This window comes from Pan paniscus, chromosome 5 (genome assembly GCF_029289425.2).
Source record: "Pan paniscus chromosome 5, NHGRI_mPanPan1-v2.0_pri, whole genome shotgun sequence".
Lineage (NCBI taxonomy): Eukaryota > Metazoa > Chordata > Mammalia > Primates > Hominidae > Pan > Pan paniscus.
In genome coordinates this window covers 25,474,108-25,495,211 of record NC_073254.2, presented here as the reverse complement: position 1 = coordinate 25,495,211, position 21,104 = coordinate 25,474,108, and the positions used below count along the sequence as shown (strand labels likewise).

Genomic DNA, 21,104 nt, shown 5'->3' with positions numbered 1-21,104 from the left:
ATCATGTTGCCATCTGTGTAAGCCACGCTGAGACTCTGAGTGGCTCACATGCCCATCTCTGAAACTGAGCCACATAGCCAAGTGGGTCAGGGGTGTCTGCCCAAAGAAAACTGGGGGAAGGGCCAGGCACGGTGGCTCATGCCTCTAATCCCAGTACTATGGGAGGCCGAGAGGCGGGCAGATCATTTGAAATCAGGAGTTTGAGACCAGTCTGGCCAATATGGTGAGACCCCATCTCTACTAAAAACACAAAAATTAGCCGGGCGTAGTGGTGCGTGCCTGTGATCCCAGCTGCTTAGGAGGCTGAGGCAGAAGAATCGTTTGAACCAGGGAGACGGTGGCTGCAGTGGGCCGATATCGTGCCACTGCACTCCAGCCTGAGTGACAGAGTGAGACTCCATCTCAAAAACAAACAAACAAAAAACTGGGGGGATACCTGACAGGGCAGGTAGATGCTGGACGGGCAAAAATAAGAGGTCCACTACAGATCACAATGGGTAAAACTCGGGAACTGCAAAGTGACATATTACCATTCAATAGAAGGAGGGCAATTTCAACAATCAGACCCATCTCAAGCTGGGATTGGAGGAGGTAGTGAGTTCTGTCACAGGAGGTTCCAAGCAAACACTTGCACTTCTAAAGTTTCTAAGAATTCAAACTGCCGACGGACTCTATCTAAGGATTGATTTGTGGTTGGATGTCACAATGCTTCCCTCTGTCTCCACTGCTGTCCACTTCTCCAATTCACCATCACAGCTTAACTGTGCAAACTGAATATGCCCCCTAACTTGTCTCACTGCCTGCCTCCCACTTGCCTCTCTACAATTCATTCTCCAGAGAGCAGGCGGAAGAAACAGTCATTTATTCATTCAATAAATATTTATTGTGCACCTGGTATATGCTGGGCACTGTTTCAGGGATAGATATATGAGCAACCAAGACAGACATAAATCTCTGCCTTCAGGGAGCTTACATTCCAGTGGGGGAAGCAGAAAATAAACAGAAAGTGGTAAAATATAGTATATATTAAGAAGAAAATTAAGCCAAGGGGTATGCATGAAGTGTCAGCAGTGGAGTAGTAGAGGGTGGCTAGAGAAGGCTTCACTGAGAAAGTGATGTTTTGAATAAAGACTAAAAGGAAGTGAAGAATCAAGCTATATGTTGAGTGCTACAATTTTTTGTTCAATGTGGTATCATTTAAGGCTGAATAGTCTTCCGTTATGTATTATGTATATCTTGTCATTTGCAACATGGATGAACCTGGAGGGCATTATGTTAAGTGATAATAAACCAGATATAGAAAGACAAATATCAGGCCAGGCGCAGTGGCTCAGACCTGTAATTCCAGCACTTTGAGAGGCCCAGGGAGGCAGATCACTTGAGGTCAGGAGTTCAAGACCAACCTAGCCAATATGGTGAAACCCCGTCTCTACTAAAAATACAAAAATCATCAGGGTGTAGTGATGAGCACCTGTAATCCCAGCTACTCAGAATGCTGAGGTTTGAGAATCACTTGAACCTGGGAGGTGGAGTTGGAGTTTGCAGTGAGCCAAGATCGCACCATTGCACTCCAGCCTGAGCAACGAAGTGAGGCTCCATCTCAAAAAAAAAAAAAAAAAAAAAAAAAAAAAGACAATCACCACATTATCTCATTTATATGTGGAGTGTGAAAAAGTTAAACTCATAGAAATAGATAGTAAAATGGTGGTTACCAGAGGCTGGGGGATGTGATGACTTGGGAGATGTTGGTCAAAGGATACAAAATTTTAGTTAGATAGGAGAATAAATTGAAGAGATTTATTGTTCATCATGGTGACTATAATTGATAACGGTATACCATATACCTGAAAAGTACTGAAACAGTAGATTTTGTGTTCTCAGCACATACACAAAAGTGGTAAGTATGTGAGGTAATGCTTACGTTAAATAACTTGATTAAGCATTACACAATGTATACGTGTATCAAAATATTATATGGTATAACACAAATATATACAATTTTTACTTATCAATTTTAAAAAATAATTTTTTGTTTTTTTACTTTTTTATATTTTATTTTTTCTATTTTTTATTTTTTTGAAAAAAATTTAAAAAATTTAAATGTAGTATAGTTTATTACCATCATTATTCTTTTTCATGTTCAGATTATTTCAAATTGAGCTAGTAGATACATCTTTAAACTTAGGAAGGAAAAAAAGGTCAAATTTTAATTTTTTTCATATGGTTACTCATTATGTCATTTGTCAAATAGTTTGTATTTTTCCAAGTGCAAAATTTGAAGTAGTGTTAGAAAACAATATTTTTCTTTTTTTTTTTCCCCCCCCAGAGATGGAGTTTTGCTCTTGTCCCCTAAGCTGGAGTACAATGGTACGATCTCGGCTCACTGCAATCTCTGCCTCCCAGGTTCAAGAGATTCTCCTGCCTCAGCCTCCCAAGTAGCTGGGATTACAGGCACCCACCACCATGCCCAGCTAATTTTTTTATTTGTAGTAGAGACAGGATTTCACCATGTTGGCCAGGCTGGTCTCAAACTCCTGATTTCAGGTGATCCACCCATCTCGGCCTCCCAAAGTGCTGGGATTACAGTCATGAGCCACCGCACCCGGCCTGAAAACAATATTCTGACAGTACACCCTCAGTGGCATATAATCTAAGGACAAATTAAATTGAAAAGAAATCTTGAATTTAGGATAAAACGAGAAAGCCTAACATAGGTCTAAATAAATTCTAAGCAGCAGAAAGAATAAAGGAGAGACAATTTTTGTAAAATCATGGCTATTTTCTACTACTAGTTAACGACATAAATCCACAGATCTAAGAAGCACAGATAATACCAAGCAGGGCAAGTAAGAAGATATTCACATCTAGACACAAAGTAGTAAAACTGTAGAGTGCCAGAACAAAGCAAACTTAAAAGTACCAGAGAGAAAAGAGAGATGACCTACAAAGGAGTGGCAATTAAACCACAGCAGACTTCTCAACAGTAAAAATGGATGCTGGAAGATGAAATGAACATTTCTGTTCAAACGAAAATTTCCCCTCATGGTACTGAGAAGTAATAACTCTCAAACTACTAGAATTGTACCTAAGTAAACCATGTTGCAAGAGCAAGGACAAATAGAGATTTTTTAAAAATAAAAACAAAGCCGGGCACAGTGGCTCATGTCTGTAATCCCAGCACTTTGGGAGGCTGAGGTGGGTGGATCATGAGGTCAGGAGATCGAGACCATCCTGGCTAACAAAGTGAAACCCCGTCTCTACTAAAAATACAAAAAATTAGCTGGGCGTGGTGGTGGGCACCTGTAGTCCCAGCTACTCGGGAGGCTGAGGCAGGAGAATGGCATGAACCCAGGAGACCGAGCTTGCAGTGACCCGAGATCCTACCACTGCACTCCAGCCTGGGCGACACAGCAAGACCCCGTCAAAAAAAATAAATTAAAACAAAAACAAAAAGCAACTGCAACATTTTACCACGAACAGACCTACTGTAAAGGAACTTCTAAAGGCTATACTTTAGGATGAAGGAAGGTAATCCCAGGAGGAAGGTCTGAGGTACAAAAAGATAAGATGAGCAAAGAAATCATCACATGTATCAATGTACAAATACTCTGAATGTAAAATAACAGACCAATCTATAGGGTTATAAATATAAACTAAAATATTAGATGACATTAGCACATAAATTGAATGGGTAATCTGAATTAAAGTATTATAAAGTCCTTGTAGTGCTCGGTGGCTTGGTGAAATAGGATCTTTAACCTTTGCTGGGTGTGCATGATACATTTTAAGACTACCTTGGACTTCCTTGCCCCAGTCATGGAATCAGCCACTTCTCCAAGGAGTCCTGTTTCCTTTAAGTAAATAATAGTATTACAAAACCGGGACTTGCGTGTTAATCTGTTCACTGTTACTGTAGTGTCATTGTTTCTAGATCCTTTCAGTGAACAGAGCTAGGAAGTACTTTTTAGTAAGTCATGTGTTAATCTTGCTACCTCCAAGTCAAAACTGACACCACAGATTCTTCCTCTTCTTTCTCCATTCTATATCTTTATCTCTCTTCTCCCAAATAAGAACTCTGATTTTCAACAGTATCAATATTTGCTTGATTCTACCATATAGATAAATTTTATTAGAACTGCAGCTGGCCAGGCACGGTGGCTCATGCCTGTAATCCCAGCACTTTGGGAGGCCGAGGTGGGTGGATCAGCTGAGGTCAGGAGTTCAAGATCAACCTGACCAATATGGTGAAACCCCATCTCTACTAAAAATACAAAAATTAGATGGGCGCGGTGGTGTGTGCCTGTAGTCCCAGCTACTCGGGAGGCTGAGGCAGGAGAATTGCTTGAACTCGGGAGGTGGAGGTTGCAGAGAGCCGAGATCACGCCACTGCACTCCAGCCTGGGCAACAGAGTGAAACCCCATCTCAAAAAAAAAAAAAAAAAAGAACTACTGTAGCAATGCATTATCAACAACAAATCTACTTCTTCGAATTTATTTAGACCCATGTTAGACTTTATTTTATCCATCATATCTCTTAATTTCTCATTAGTATTTCTCATCTTCTTATCTTTTATATGCTATATTCTAGGTACTTTCTGCAGATTTTGTGACAATTTCCTAATTCTTTCTTTTGTTCTAATATAACATGTAACTCATTTTTAAAGTTTCAATAGTTATGTTTCTTTCTAACAGTTTATTTAATTCTTTTTCTAATATTCCTGATTGATTTCTGTTCATTTTTGCTATTCCTTCTTCTATTTCTGTATATATTTCATACATAGCTATTTTGTATTCAAGCTGATTTTTCCAATTTCAGAAATCCTGGAAAGTCTGAATAATTGTTGCTTTTTCTAGATTCTCATTTGACGGTGTTCATTCCTCTGTGGTCATGAGCTCATATTTTTTGAAAAACCTAGAGGCCTAAGTTGAGGATGCCTTCTTCAGAGATGATTATGTTTGTTTCCTTTGGGATCCAGATGATGCTCCTGACCTGGGACCACTTTGACCCCTTCTAAGCTCCCCTGGTTGATTTTCTAGTCCCTGGTCCAGCTCAGCCCTATTGCCACGGGTCCAAGGCTTTGTCAGCTGGTTGAAATGCTGAAATGGGATTTGCCTTTGGGCCACCTTTGCCTTTCAGGTACGTTCACTGCTCTGCTCAGATATTAGGTACTTTTTAGAAGGGGTTAGGAGTGCTTGGAGAATTTTTATTCTTCTATTGTGAAACGTGACAAAAAATATGTTTTGTGCATGCTCTACTCGTTTTGAAACAGAAGAGTTCTTCAGACGGAATAAATGCCGTTTGTCCTCTTTTGTTTTCTCTCTCTTTCCTTCCTTCCTTTCTCTCTCTCTTTCTTTTGGGAAACCTACCTTTCCTCATTCTGAAATATCATTTTTCTGAGGGATCTCCTACTACTTCCCTGACTTTTCTTTTTTCAGTCTGTCTCTTCCTCACCCCTACTCTTTCTTTCTCCACTCTTTAGAGGATGGAGTTTTCCAGAATCCCATCCCTTCTTTCTTCTTACTGTTTATTTCATCTATATCCATGATTTCATCCACAGTATCCCAATATATCTGTATTTCTAGCTCTAAAAGAACCCTAAGTTACAAATCTATATTACAAACTCCCTTCTTGTAATCTGCATAAGGATTTTTCTCAATTCAAAAATTTCAAAACTGGGCTTGTTATCTCTCACATCCTCCATCCCTAAATCGGCTCCTCCTCTATTATTTTCCAACTTGGTCATGGATACCACTACCCACCAGTCATCTAAGCCTGATGGTCCTGCCGATTTTAACTCCTAAACATCCCTTGAATTCTGTCTTTCTCTGTCCTATTTCCATCATCACTGCTAGAGTTGGATCCTTATCATTTCTTCCCATTCAGTTGGGAGAAAGACTCCCAATCTTTCTCTTGCCTCCAGACTTGCAGCTCAAATCCACCCTACCCACTGCTCCTCTTGGAATCTTTCTGAAATGCAAATGTGAACATGTCACTCTTCTGTGGGAGATTCTTCACTGGTCTTCCTCATTGACACATGTTAAAGCTTAGGCTTCATAACTGGGTATATAAAGCTGCTATGACCTATCTAACTTATGCTTTTTACTTTGCCTGCCTACTTCACTTATTTATTGGAGAGCAATGAATCTTTCATTATTATTATTTTTGAGACGGAGTTTTGCTTTTGCTGCCCAGGCTGGAGTGCAATGGTGTGATCTCAGCTCACTGCAACCTCCGCCTCCTGGGTTCAAGCTATTCTCCTACCTCAGCCTCCCAAGTAGCTGGGATTACAGGCATGCGCCACCACGCCTGGCTAATTTTTTGTATTTTTAGCATTTTAGTAGAGATGGGGTTTCTCCAGGTTGGTCAGACTGGTCTCAAACTCCCGACCTCAGGTGATCCGCCCACCTCGGCCTCCCAAAGTGCTGGGATTACAGGCATGAGCCACCGCACCTGGCCATTTATTATTATTATTATTTTGAGACAGAGTCTTGCTCAGTCACCCAGGCTGGAGTGCAGTGGTACGTTCTCCGCTCACTGCAACCTCTGCCTCCTGGGTTCAAGTGATTCTCCTGCCTCAGCCTCCCGAGTAGCTGGGATTACAGGCATGTGCCACCACACCCAGATTTTTTTGTATTTTTAGTAGAGATGGGGTTTCACCATGTTGGCCAGGCTGGTCTTGAACTCCTGACCTCAGGTGAGCCACTCACCTGGGCCTCCCAAAGTGCTGGGATTACAGGCATGAGCCACTGAGCCCGGTCTGTTTTTAAATGTTTATTTCAATAGCTCTTGGGGTACAAGTGGTTTTTTGTTACATAGATGAATTATATAGTGGTGAATTCTGAGATTTTAGTGCACCCATCATCTGAGTAGTGTATATGGTACCTAGTGCATAGTTTTTTTTATCCCTAGGCTCTCTCCCATCCTCCCCTTTCTGAGTCTCCAAAGTCCATTATTTCACTGTGTATGCCTTTGCATACTCATAGCTTAGCTTTTGCTTATAAGTGAGAACATACAGTTTTTGGTTTTCCACGCCTGTATTACTTTGCATAGAATAAGGACCTCCCACTCTTCCAAGTTGTTGCAAAAGACATTATTTCATTCTTTTTTTGTGACTGAGTAGCAGCCTATGGTGTATATATACCACATTTTCTTTATCCACTCATTAGTCAATGGGCACTTAGATTGGTTCCACATCTTTGCAATTGTGAATTGCGCTGCCATAAACATACGCGTGAAAGCCTACTTCACTTTAAGCTGTGAGGGCCACAGGCATGTCTGTCGTGTCTACCTTGGCGCTATTCTTGGTCCCAAGCCCACATCCTGACACCTAATAATTACTAACTTGCCGCACCACTGCTTCATCACTTATGTTTCTGTTTCGTAGACCCTTTTTGCCAGCCAATCTGAACTATTTGCAGTAACACAAGTGTGCCTTCCTCTCTAAATTCTAGGCTAGTTACAATTTACCCATTTATTCACACATTCAGTCATTTTTCTTGGAATTACCACTATCTAACTCTGTGGCTGATACTAGGCAGGTTCTCTGAATGAATAAATGGAAACAAACTTAGAAGGGCAGCTCAAGAGGTAATACATACCCAAGGAATTGACCAATATAAGGAACTGCATACAAGAACAGTTTTTCCCCAGGCACAAGTAAACAAGTGCAAGTATGAGGCAAACAGACTTCCTTCTCTTGCTCTGCCCGGTCTGGGAACCATATTTTAATTAATCAAGACTTTGTAGAATGAATCGGAACAAAACCAAAACAAAATAAAAGGCAAACAAACCAACTTCTGACAAAGACCTGACTGAAAAGGTAATCAACTCCCCTAAACCCCAAGTCTAAATGGCACACTTGCTGCAGCTCAGCCGACAGACCCCCGGCTCCATGAAGCCCCGCCCCGGAGAAGGCGGGGCCTGCGGGATTGGCGGAGATTTCCCGCGAGGCCACGCCCTCTCTGGGCCGGCCGTAGGCTCGCCTGCTGCCCCCGCCGTTTCCTTGGAGATGAAACACACAAGACGCCCGAGCTTCACAAGGGAGCGAACGAGGTAAGCAGCAGGCGCGGACAGGTAATCCCCAGCGGGCTGCGGGGCCACCACCCTCTATCCGACCCAGCCGGAGCCCGACCTGCAAGGCTGGCCGGGCATGTCCCCTCGGCGCCCTGTGCTACCAGGGCCAATCTCCGCCGGGAGACCGGTCCCTGACGCCGGTAGGGGAAGGACTGGAGGGAGGAGGGTCCCCGGAGGGGCGGAGCGGGCGGGAGTGGTCAGCCCGAGGGAAGGCGGTCGGTGTCTCCCAGACCTCTTGACCACTTTCCCGCCTCCTGGACCGCGGGGGCCGGCCTGGCGTGGGAGGATGACGGCCGGGCGTCCCTTAGCCTGAGACCCCCGCCCCTAAACTCTCCTCCGGGATCTCCCACCTCTGCTCCCCTGCTGCTTGGGCTGGCGGTGGAAACTGTTTTTAGGACAGAGAGGCAGGATTGGGTCTCAGGGAGGCAGCGGAACTGAGTTCAGAACTGTTGCAAAATCTGAAAGGAGGGAGAAAAACAGGAATTAGGTCCGACTCCAGCCCTCGCTGGTGCATCCCAAAGGACGCTCAGGTGAAAGTGGAATTCCGCATACCCGCGTCCCCCCCAACGGCGCCGGACTCCCGGCGCCCGGGGACGCCCCCTCCTTCCACCACGCGGTCCCTGGAGCCTTTTAAGAGCCCTGGTTTGCAGAGTCGGATCAGAAAGTGTGTGACGAAAACTGTCCCTTTTCTGCAAGTAATACGTTTTAATTTAGGGACAGGTCGAGAGTGTGGTGTCGAGAGCAATAAAACTGGTTTTTAGTGGTTAGTAATCTCAGTCCTACAAGGAAAGAGCTGTATGCAAATGTGTTTAGATAATCGTTTAAAAGAAACAGACATTTGTTCTAATGATAACGGAATTCTCAAAGAGGGAAGCCAAAGTTATCTGACTTTATTTATTCAGAAACACAACCCATTGAGTGAAATAATGGTGAAAACAAAAGTGACTTTCCAGCTTTTCGATCGGGCCCCGCCTCCCCGGCCCTTCAATTCCCGAGACTTGACCGGGAGGGAGAAAGTTCCCCCAACCGCGCCACCGCCTGCTTCCACTGCAGGCACCGGGCAGGACGTTTAATCTCTTCGTCGGGGTGGACTTTTTTTGTGTATAAGCTTTGAAATAATTTGTGAATATGAGCACAGAGAACTGTGCTTTTATATTTTAAGATACAGTCTTTGTTTTCCCATTGTAATAGCTCATTTAATTTCTGTAAAACTTCGACTTGGTTAGTTTGGGATCTTTTTTCCTGCGTTGCTTTTTAAAGAATTTGGCGACTTTTAAAACGTTAATTACTCTTTTGTTGTGTATTAGAAGCGTTAATGCCAGCCTCGGAGTGACATAATTACAATATGTTCTAGAAAGCCACGTTGAAGACATCCAAGCCTTATCTCTTCAGTTTTTGGCAGACACTTGTTTTACCCTTCATTTGCCCTCTTTGCTAATCTTCTTTAATCCTATCTAAATCTCTTATTAGCTGGCAAAAGCTGTTGAGAATAAAGGCTATATTTACAACAATTGTGCACTTAGAGAAACGGTAATTATGAACTTAGATTAAAAAGTTGAAAACTAGAATGAGAGATAAATTATAAGGGTATTTATTTTTGTGTAGGTCTATAATTAAGCCTCTAAATAAGCATCTTTTTCTTTAACCCATAGGAAGGTCAATAAATGTTATAGCTTGATTGTAGAAAATTCCAAGTTTTTAACAATTCTGTTAAATTGAGGATGATAGTTATATTTACTTGGGTTTTTTGTTGCATATGTATCATATCTATATATATTCATGTACATAAGAAACTGTGTTAATATATTCCTACTTTGTAGATTAGTTTTCCATAGGTCAACAGAGAAGAATATATGTAACTTGTAGAGAAATATTATTGTGCGTGAACTGGAGAACCATGGGAAGCCTGTGTTTAAGGAACATAGACTGCTTTTTGATTAGTAATCAGTAGTTGCTATGCCACATTGATAAAAGTAGTTGCTTATGTGCTATCAGGGAGCAGGGACATGGAATAATGATTTTTTAAAAGCTTTACCTTGATGTCTATGTCTCTACATTAGACAATTGTATGTTCAGGGGATAGAAGGAACAGTTGCAGTGATCAGCTTCTCACCCTGGGCAGCTGTTGATTTTGTAATTAATGTAGTTCAAAAGAAGCCTTTCCAAAGTTTTTTCTTAGGGAGCGCAGTATGTAAAGTTGTTTTACTTAAAGGTTAGGTAGGGCTTAAATGGGACAGATCCTCACAGAACCACTAATCTGACCTTTTAAAAATCTATGTCACGTCCATAATCCTCAACACTCCACCCCTCAAACAGAAAGGAGCTGGGAAATGGTCGTGTTCCTTGCTTATTCTTCCCTCAATATAAGTACACCCTATCCTATAGCCATCATCAGTTGAAAGACAATTGGTGTTGCCGGTGTTTATTCAGAAGTTGATTGGTTAGGCTTGGAATGAAGTTGCCACAATAGCCACTCGCAAAGAGACTGTGCATAGAGGCTTGGGTCGAAAGTCATCAGTGACTGAATGCTCTATTGTGCTGATAGTGCTGGTGCAGCTTCAGGTCACCCTCCCACCCCAGGGCGGTGGTGATGGGGGTGGCTGATGGCCTTAATAGTGGAAGAGAGAGGTGTAATTAATTCTTAATTTTTAGATTGTTGGGCCAATGAAGGTAATTTTTTTGTCACTCTTTCTGTTTCCACTTCCTGAATAACACTCGCTACCATCATTACCATGCAACTAGAGGCAGCTCCCTCTTCCATTCCCTTCTCAAGTAATATGTCCTGTTTCAGAATTGTCTGCATTACTTTTCTACCTTTTAGACCCTCAGATGCTTGTCCTTGGTTAGGTGTTAACATGAAAATAATTTGGTTAAAAGAAAAGATGATGCTATCATACCATTATGTTTCTGAATTAAATAATTTTCATGGCTGGGTGCAGTGGCTCACGCCTATAAATCCCAGCACTTTGGGAGGCCGAGGCAGGTGGATCACATGAGGTCAGGAGTTCAAGACCAGCCTGGCCAACGTGGTGAAACCCTGTCTCTACTAAAAATACAGAAATTAGCCGGGCATGGTGGCATGCACCTGTAATCCCAGCTACTCAGGAGGCTGAGGCAGGAGAGTCCCTTGAACCCGGGAGGCGGAGGTTGCAGTGAGCAGAGATAGCGCCACCGCACTCCAGCCTGGGCAACAGAGCTGTAGGAGATTGGTCAGGGTGGTGGGAAAAATCGTAGAAAGATGCAAACCTTCTTGGAAGGCCAGGGGTTTGCAAAGCTTCAAAAGAAAATTTGGCTGAAGGCAGCTGAATTCTCTTAAGAGCTTAGGTTAGATAACAAGGGGATGTAAAGAAACTAATCTAGATAAGTTAGTTTACTTAGGCCTCGGAACCTGGCCTTTAATCATCCAGGCGCAGGACTGCGTGGGGCGGGGGAGCGGTGCGACCGTGTTAATTACCCACAAGTGTGTTAACTCAAAGCCTTTGTCATTAAATCTGTGCCGAATAAAAGCCCATAGCGCCAGCTGGTCAGGGCCACGGTTTACAGCACCCTCCTGGGGTCTGTGTGCTGCCCGGTCCCCTAGCCCACTCTTTCACTGGATACCTGTGTCTGAGTGCATTCTTTGATCTGTCATTCAGCCAGGGTCTGCGGGTCGGACCTGGCACAGAGTGAGACTCTGTCTCAAACAATAATAATAGTAATAATAATAATTTTCATGAGAGGAGCACCACCTAGATTCTTTCTCCCTTAACCATTCAAGTTCTAAGGTCTCACTCTTTCCCTTCACTGTTGCTATTATTTTTCACTGGTCTGAATGACCCAGATGTAGCATTAGGGTTTAGTCAGGATATGGAGTAGTCCCACTTCACTTTCCAGGTAGTCAGCAATATCTTAGTGTTTGAGTGAAGAGCTGCATTAGGAATCTAAAGGTGGAGGTTGGGGTAGGTGGCTTGAGTTGTGGAGCTTAGTCTGTGTGGTTTTGGAGCAAAGAGGATGATTTCTTTAGCCTCATTAGGGATAGTAAGAGCTGGCACCAGTTCATAAGAATGGCTTGTTTAGAAGTTGGAGACGACCCTGGAAAACCAACAACATCAAGCCAAATGCAACTATTGGATTGACTCCATCATTGATTCTCTAGTTGATCCTAGCCAGGTCACTTAATCCTTCCATGTTTTTATTTTACGATCTTACTGTCATAAGGAACATGATGGCCTTTTGTGCAAATATATTCTCTTTATGCTTACTTAATCAGAAAGAATCAGTAAACCTAGAGATCACATATTTCCTAAAAGAGATAGATATATGTCACCTTCAATAGGCTAGCTAGAAAAGAGTGTACAGCAATTGAATATGCTGGTGATAAATTGCAAAATACTGATTTAATAAAATCCTAAATGAGAAGAAATATATTTTAGTCCATGTTTTGTTTAACGTAGTACAAAACAAAACAACCCAAAAGATTTTTCCAAATTATATTTGCTTATACAGATAAAGGCAAAATGAAGAAAAGCAAATTCATGTTTTGATTAGTAACCGTGTAGAGAGAGAGACTGCCTTTCTCTATATTAACACCTTAATATTTGGAATCAGTGTCTATGAATAAGGTGACAATGACTTACAAAACTATTCTTTTTCAGGCAAATGGGGAACCATTTGCTGGTACTTATGATTATTAGCTCGGGCTTAATCTGACAAAAAGGAAGAAACCCCTGAATAGAAATGGAATCTGCTGTCAAGGTCTCTTTTTCAAGATCCTGGCCATGGAGTTAGCACAGCCTAAATTATTTTATATGTGCCTTTGAAGGGGTTGTTACCTACATGAAGTAAGATAAATGTTAAATACATACTCCCTATTATTATTATTATTATTATTAGTTTGAGACAGAGTCTCGCTCTGTTGCCCAGGTGGGAGTGCAGTGGTGCAATCTTGGCTCACTGCAACCTCTGCCTCCCAGGTTCAAGTGATTCTCCTACCTCAGCCTCCTTAGTAACTAGGGCTACAGGCCTGCACCACCACACCCAGCTAATTTTTGTATTTTTAGTAGAGATGAAGTTTCACCACGTTGGTCAGGCTGGCCTCAAACATCTGACCTCAGGTGATCCACCCGTCTTGGCCTCCCAAAGTGTTGGGATTACAGGGATGAGCCAGGGCGCCCAGCCCACACTCCGTATTATTAAAAGCCCCACAGGATTCTTCTCAAGTTTTCTGTGAACAGATACGTTCCTGTAAATAGGAAACAACATAACTTTACTGTGCTGCTCTGCACGTTTATGTCTGCTCATGTTTATGTTTCTCTTCCCGGAAAGGCTGTTTGGGGAAATCTTAAGTATTTTGACAACTATAACGTGCCCTTGTTGGTCTTAAATTCCTGCAAATAATAGAGGAGCAATTTCTATGATTTAAATGAAAGTGCTCCAGTGAGAGAAAAATATTCTTTGAATGAAGAACTAAGTCATAAAAAGTACTTTAAAACAAACTACAGACACACCTCGGAGATACTGTGGGTTTAGCTCCAGACCACGGCAATAAAGTGAATGTTGCAATAAAGCAAGTCACACATGTTTTTGGGTTTAAAGTACATATGCAAATTATGTTTACATTATACTGTAGTCTATTTAGTATACAATAGCATTTTGTCTAGAAAAAATAACATACATACCTTAATTTAAAAATATCTTATTGTGGCCGGGAGCAGTAGCTCACACCTGTAATCCCAACACATCGGGAGGTGGAGGCAGGTGGATCACTTGAGGTCAGGAGTTTGAGACCAGCCTGGCCAACGTGGTGAAACCCTGTTTCTACTAAAATTACAAAAAATAGCTGGGCGTAGTAGCCTGGGCCTATAGTCCCAGCTACTTGGGAGGCTGTCAAAAAAAAAAAATCTTATTGCTAAAAAGTGCTGATTATCTGAGCCTTCAGTGAGTCATAATCTTTTTGCTGGTGGAGGGCTTTGCCTCTGTGTTGATGGCTGCTGACCGATCAGGGTGGTGGCTGCTGAAGGTTGAGATGGCTGTAACCATTTCTCAAAATGAGACAACAGTGGTATTTGCTACATTGACAGACTTTTCATAAAAGATTTCTCTGTAATATGTGAGACTATTTGATAGCATTTTACTTACAGTAGAACTTCTTTCAAAATTGAAGTCAGTCTTCTCACATCCTGCCACTGCTTTGTCAACTCAGTTTATGTAATATTCTAAATCCTTTGTTCTTGACTGGGCACTGGTTCATGCCTGTAATCCCACCGAGGCGGGCAGATCGCTGAGGCCAGGAGTTCAAGACCAGCTTGGCCAACATGGCGAAACCCCATCTCTACTAAAAATACAAAAATTAGCCGGGTGTGGTGGTGTGCACCTGTAATCCCAGCTACTGGGAGTCGGGGTGGGCACCTGTAATCCCAGCTACTGGGGGAGTGATGGTGACAGGGGTGAGGACTCAGGGACAAAAATCACTTGAACCCAGGAGGCGGAGGTTACAGTGAGCCAAGATTGTGGCACTGCACTCCAACCAGAGTCTCACTCTGTCTCAAAAAAAGAAAAAAATTCTTTTTTGTCTTTTCAGCAGTGTTGATAGCATCTGTACCAGAAGTAGATTCCATCTCAATAAAACATTTTCTTTGTTCATCCATAAGAAACAATTCCTCATTCATTCAAGTTTGATTATGAGGTTACAACATTTCAGTCACATCTTCAGGCTCTACTTCCCTTTTTTATTTATTAAAAAATTTTTTTTTCTTTAGAGACAGAGTCTTACTCTGTCACCCAGGATGGAGTTTAGTGGTGTGATCATAGCTCACTGTAATCTTGAACTCCTGGGCTCAAGCAATCCTCGTGCCTCAGCCTCCCAAGTAGCTGGGACTACAAGCGTGCCATCAAGTCCAGCTAATTTTTTAGTTTTTGTAAAGAAGGGCATGATATGGTGCCCAGGCTGGTCTCGAACTCCTGGCCTCTACAGTCCTCCTGCCTTGGCCTTTCAAATCACTGGGATTACAGGCATCCGCCACCACGCCCGGCTATGTTTCTTATTTCTTTGTATGAACCTAGTGTGACACTAAATCCTAATTAGTATTTAAATATTTCTTAGTTCGATGTAAAATAAAGTAGCATGTTATTTAAATAGAATATGAAATTTTAAAATAATGCTATTCCTTTCATATGAAACAAAAGTTTGCTTTATACTTACCTTACCCAATTGGGGTACTTATATTCCACAGAAAATTTACAAGTAGTACAGTTTTAAACAATATGCCAAATTAAATATGCTACAAAAATTGATTCAAAGAATGGATATAATATAGACATCAATTTTCCAAGGTCTGATTTGGAATAATGTAGATTATATTTAGTAAAAAAGGAATCATACAAGCCATTATGCCATTATTGAACATAAATAGCACAGTACCATGTAAATGAGGCATTTACCAAGTGAGTATTACCAGTGAGTTATATGGGAACTTCATTTTACATAGACAAATGACTTACTGACAAATATTTAACACAATAGTATTTATATTATTTATGATTTTTCCCTTTGCTCTAAGTTGCCAGTACAATTTTTGAAGAGACTTGTTAATGAAAATTCATGATATCCTTGTTTTCTTTCTTTAGGGTGTTTATAAGAATGGAAGCGCTGTTTCCTTGCCCGATTCCTTCATGCTATATCTCATGAACCTCTGTAATCTTGGGGGAGAGACTATATTTAATGATGACAAACCTGTCACCAGTGTAGCAACAACAGTGTGAGGACAAAAGCAAATAAAAATTAAGAAGCGTTCAAATTTATATTCAACAAGGAAGTCATTTCAATCAACAACTTCTGCTGCATTATTTTTCCAAGATGAACCGATACACAACCATGAGACAGTTGGGGGACGGCACGTATGGGAGTGTGCTTATGGGCAAGAGTAATGAATCCGGGGAGCTGGTGGCCATCAAAAGGTACTGTGTGTGACACTGCCAACTTCACCTTTGAAAACTCTGCTCTTTATTTTCCTGTCCTCGCTTAAGAATATATACCAGCACAGGCCAGCGCGGTGGCTCATGCCTGTAATCCCAGCACTTTGGGAGGCCGAGGCGGGCGGATCATGAGGTTAGGAGTTTGAGACCAGCCTGGCCAACATGGTGAAACCCTGTCTCTATTAAAAATACAAAACTTAGCCAGGCATGGTGGCACGCGCCTGTAATCCCAGCTACTCAGGAGGCTGAGGCAGGAGAATTGCTTGAACCCAGGAGGTGGAAGTTGCAGTGAGCTGAGATCGCGCCACCGCACTCCAGCCTGGGTGATACAGTGAGACTGCGTCTAAAAATATATATATATACGTGCGCGCGCGCACACACACACACACACACACACGTGCACACAGGCTGCGTGTGGTGGCCCATGCCTGCAATCCCAGCACTTTGGGTTGAGGTCAGGAGTTCGAGACCAGCTTGGCCAACATGGTGAAACCCTGTCTCTACTAAAAATACAAAAATTAGCCAGGCATGGTGGTGCACACGTGTAATCCCAGCTACTTAGGAGGCTGAGGCACGAGAATCGCTTCAACCTGGGAGGCAGAGGTTGCAGTGAGCTGAGATTGCACCACTGCACTCCAGCCTGGGTGACAGAAGGAGACTCCATCTCAAAAAAAAAAAGAATATATACAAGCACAGAAAGAGGTCTAGTTTAGATAAAATAGCATTTGGCTTATGTGGAATGTCATTCTTGGAAAAGAACATTGCCAAAGAGGAATTCTGCTGTTTTTCTTCTATATTACTTTAATTGTCTGGCTTGTCCAGCTACACTGATAAAACAAAAAATATGAGTGCCTCCTTTTTTATACGTATAATACATTTGGACCAAAACTACAGGTGATCTTTGGAATGTTCTTCCAAATTTATTTGTTGGTTTTCGTTTTTGTTTGTGTTTTTTGAGATGGGGGTCTCACTCTGTTGCCCAGGCTGGGGTGCAGTGGTGTGATCATGGCTCACTGCAGTCCTGACTTACCAGGCTCAAGCAAGCTACCCACCTCGGCCTCCCAAAGTGCTGGAATTACAGGTGTGAGCCACCATTCCTGACCTGTTTTTCACATTTAAAGTTGAGTGCAGAGTAGGGCTTATTATTTCTTTAAAACAAGGTCTCAAAATCAGACGGTATTCATAATGTCAAATTGAGTTCTGAATGATATATGTTATATTCCTGAACTTATGAAATAGAATTGTTGTTAATTTGTTTGTTTTTAATCCACTGTGTTTATCTATTGCTGCATAACAAAATACCTCCAAAGCTTAGTGATTTAAAATAAGAAGAAACATTTACTAATTCACATAGTTTCTGTGGGTCAGGAATTTAGAAGTAGCTTAGCTGGGTAGTTCTGGCTTGGGTTCTCTCATGGCAGTCAGATAATTGGCCAAAGTTTCAGTCATCCGAAGGCTTGACTGGGGCTGGAGGATCTACTTCCAAGGTGGCTCACTCTTGGTTTGCTAGGGCTGCTGTAACAAAGTATCACAGACTGGGTGGCTTAAACAACAGAGATTTATTTCCTCACAGTTCTGGAGGCAAGAAGTGCAACATCAAGGTATCTGCTGGTTGTTTCTTCTGAGGCCTCTCTCCTTGGCTTGTAGACAGCCGTATCCTCTCTAGGTCTTTATATGATCTTCTCGTTATGCATGTCTGTGTCCACATTTCCCCCTTCTTTTTTTTCAAGACAGGGTTTCATTCTGTCGCCCAGGCTGAGGTACGGTGGTACAAACATAGCTCACTATAGCCTCAGCCTCCTGGGCTTGAACCATCCTCCTGCCTCAGCCTCCAGAGTAGTTGGGACTATAGGTGTGTACCACAACATGTGGCTAATTTTTTAAAAAATTTTTTGGAGTGATGGGTTCTTGCCATGTTGCCCAGGCTCCTCTTATAAGGACACCAGTCATATCAGATTTGGGCCTACCTGAAAGACCTCACTTAAACTTAATTACCTTTTTAAAGACCCTATCTTCAGATACTGTCACACCGTGAAAGTCTGGGGGCTGGGACTTCAATATAGGAGTTTTGTGGGACACAGTTCAACCCATCACACTCACTCACAGGGTTGGCATATTTGTACTGGCTGTTGGCAAGAGGCACCTCAGTTCCCTTTTACAGAGGCTCCTTCCTTGGGCCTTTCCAGAGGGTTGTTTGAATAGCCTCAGGACATGGCAGTTGACTTCCACCAGAACCAGTCCCGTACTCATGGGATACGCATCTCCACATCACCACATCAACCAAATTATGACAAACTAAAATTTAAATACTTTAGCAAATGTTTTAAAATATTATGATCTAAACCATTACATGTACAAGGAAATAACTTCATAAAATATTTTAAAATAGTCATTATCATCAGATAAGTAAATATATAATATACAATAATGGAAATGAAAAATAAATTGAATAGGCTTAATAAAATTCAGTGCTCATTTGTGATTTGATGAACTAAAAAAAACAAACATTGATTTCTTAAAAAACTTATGATAAAGCCTCTTGGCTGAATGCAGTGGCTCACACCTATAATCCCAGCACTTTGGGAGGGCAAGGCAGGAGGATCGCTTGATCCCAGGAGTTTGAGACCAGCTTGGCAACATGGTGAAACCCCACCTCTACAGAAAATACAAATATTAGTTGGGCATCGTGGTGCACACCTGTAGTCCCAGCCACTCGGGAGGCTGAGGTGGGAGGATTGCTTGAGCCTAGGAGGTCGAGGCTGCAGTGAGCCAAGATAGTGCCACCACTACTGTACTTCAGCCTAGGTGACCTAGTGAGACCCTATCTAAAAACAAAAACAAAAGTAAAACAAAACAAAAACTTAGCAAATAGGAATAAAAAGAAACTTCCCTAACCTATATAATTCATATTAATGTGAAATATCAGAAGTAATATCAGTACAAATTGTTTGAAAACCCCAAATGCCTGCTAGCAGTCCGCTGATTAGGATTGCATTGGGGATACTTACTACTGCTATAAGACAGAAACCTAAGAAATGAGTGTTATTAGACAAAATGAGCTGAAATAGCCCACATTTGTAGATTAAATGATTATGTAAATTCACACAAAGAAATACTTTATTATACACAAATACATCCATATACAAAAATATTTTTAAAGGCCTGGAAAGATACACCCAAAATCCATGATAGCCGTGGCTTCTGGGGAGGAGGGTAGGCGAAATCAGAAGGGGTGTTGGGTCTTAGGTACAGTCCCACAGATGGTTATTACTATCTGGTTTTATATGACAAAATGTCCATCATTTTTTTCTGAGTGGCAAAAATATGGTATTTGTTTTATCCTTCAAAAATATGGTATTTGTTTTGTTTTGAGATGAAGTCTTGCTCCATTGCCAGGCTGGAGTGCAGTGGCACGATCTCAGCTCACCACAACCTCTGCCTCCTGGGTTCAAGCGATTCTTCTGCTTCAGCCTCCCGAGTAGCTGGGATTATAGGCATGTACCACCATGCCTGGCTAATTTTGCATTTTTAGTAGAGACGGGGTCTCTCCATGTTGGTCAGGCTGGTCTCGAACTCCCGACCTCAGGTGATCCACCAGTCTCAGCCTCCCAAAGTGCTGGGATTACAGGCGTGAGCCACCGTGCCCGGCCTACTGTACTCTTTTAATTGGGAAAGCAAAAGCTTTCTCACATCCCATCCAGAATGCATAGGGTTTCTCCTCGTTGATCAGAAGTGTACCACAGGGCACCCCTAGCGGCAGGGAGGCTGGGAAACTGATTACTTAGCTGAGCATTTTATATTCCTGTGTAAAAGCTGACTCTGTGAATGAAGAGGTAGAGAAGGAGGGCTTTCAGCTACTCAGCTTACCGTGTGTCTGCCACATGCAGTATCTACTGTGTGTTGGGCAGTGCTCCACCTTAGGCAAAGATGGAGCAAAAATGAATGAGAAGAGGAGTCCCATGGAAGACTTGAAGAAAATTGAAAAATTCATTTAGCACAAAATTGTTAAACTCCTGTTGTATTTCATGATCGGGACGAAACAGATGTCTTACAATATACTCAGGAAGACCAGCAGATTCAAGAAGTTACAACATCAAGTATGCTAAGTCCTATGATGGGGGAATATTGGGTCCTGTGGGAGCCTAGATAAGCCACACTGGAGAAGTATCACAAAAGGCTTCCCAAGTCATTGAGACCTCAAGAATGAGAGAAAATTATTTTTTTTAAAAGGCAGGGTGGGGGAAAATGCTCCAGGGAGTAAGAAATAGTACGTATGAAGCCCTGGAGGCGAGAGAGAGTGTGTGAGGGCCTAACTGGGGCTGAGTAACTGAAAGAAGTGTAGGTGGCTGGAGCGTGGATTACGAGTGGGGCAGAGGAGGGACGTGAGGCTAGCAGGTGAAGTCGTGAAGCCAGATGAAGGAGTGTGTATATCTTGAGGACTAGAAGATCATGAAGGATTTTCAGCAGAATTGTTGATGTGATCAAATTTTTGGAACTGGCTGGTTAGCAGAAGAGTGGAGACGATTGAAGAGGTCAAGACTGGACACCGGGTGGCCAGTTAGAAGGTCAATACAGTCATCTTGGTTAGAGGTTAGAAGGTCAGTGCAGTCATGTTGGTTAGAAGTGGTGGTGGCCTGACAGGAAAATAGCTTTGGGGATGGTTGTAAGTGGATACAGTCAAGGGACATGTAGGAGGCAGGCTCTATAGAAACTGGTGACTGGGCATGAGGGTGGAGGGAGGAGTAAAAAATGGGGAAGAGTCCAGGCTAACTCCTGGGATTCTGGCTGAAATGTATAGTGGTGGTGCCATGTACCATGTACCATGTCAAGGAGGGGAAAATCACAGGCTTAGGGGTAAAGCTGAATTCAGTCTGGGGCATGATGACTTTTAGTCAATTGAATATTTGCATTTAAATCTCAAAACAGAGGTGCAGGCTAATGATTTGGAATGGTTAGTCTACAGATGGCAATTGAAACTCTTTAGAGGGAGAAGAAAAGAGGTCCTCATTTAGGGCACTGAGAAACCATGGCATATAAAGGATGGGCCCTGGAATAGGATCTTACAAAAAAGTCTGAG

At 42.3% G+C, this 21,104-nt stretch overlaps 2 protein-coding genes across 11 annotated transcripts in view; one reads left to right on the top strand and one right to left on the bottom strand.

Annotated features, from left to right (window-relative positions):
• SYCP2L (synaptonemal complex protein 2 like) overlaps positions 1 to 21,104 on the bottom strand; it is a 203,740-nt gene that overhangs the window by 128,170 nt on the left and 54,466 nt on the right. The gene's annotated exons all lie outside the window — the stretch shown is intronic.
• The window catches only part of MAK (male germ cell associated kinase), an 88,795-nt gene continuing 68,006 nt past the window's right edge, over positions 316 to 21,104 (top strand). For 3 of the 9 annotated variants that reach the window (XM_055113173.2, XM_003827548.6, XM_055113176.2), the window contains exons 1-2: positions 316 to 8,053; positions 15,680 to 16,009. In XM_055113173.2, the coding sequence (XP_054969148.2) occupies positions 15,909 to 16,009 (101 nt within the window). In that variant the 5' untranslated portion in view covers positions 316 to 8,053; positions 15,680 to 15,908. Of the gene's footprint in view, positions 8,215 to 15,412; positions 16,010 to 21,104 lie in introns of those variants that run through there. The other 6 variants (XM_055113174.2, XM_055113170.2, XM_055113177.2 and 3 more) reach the window with 3 other exon arrangements.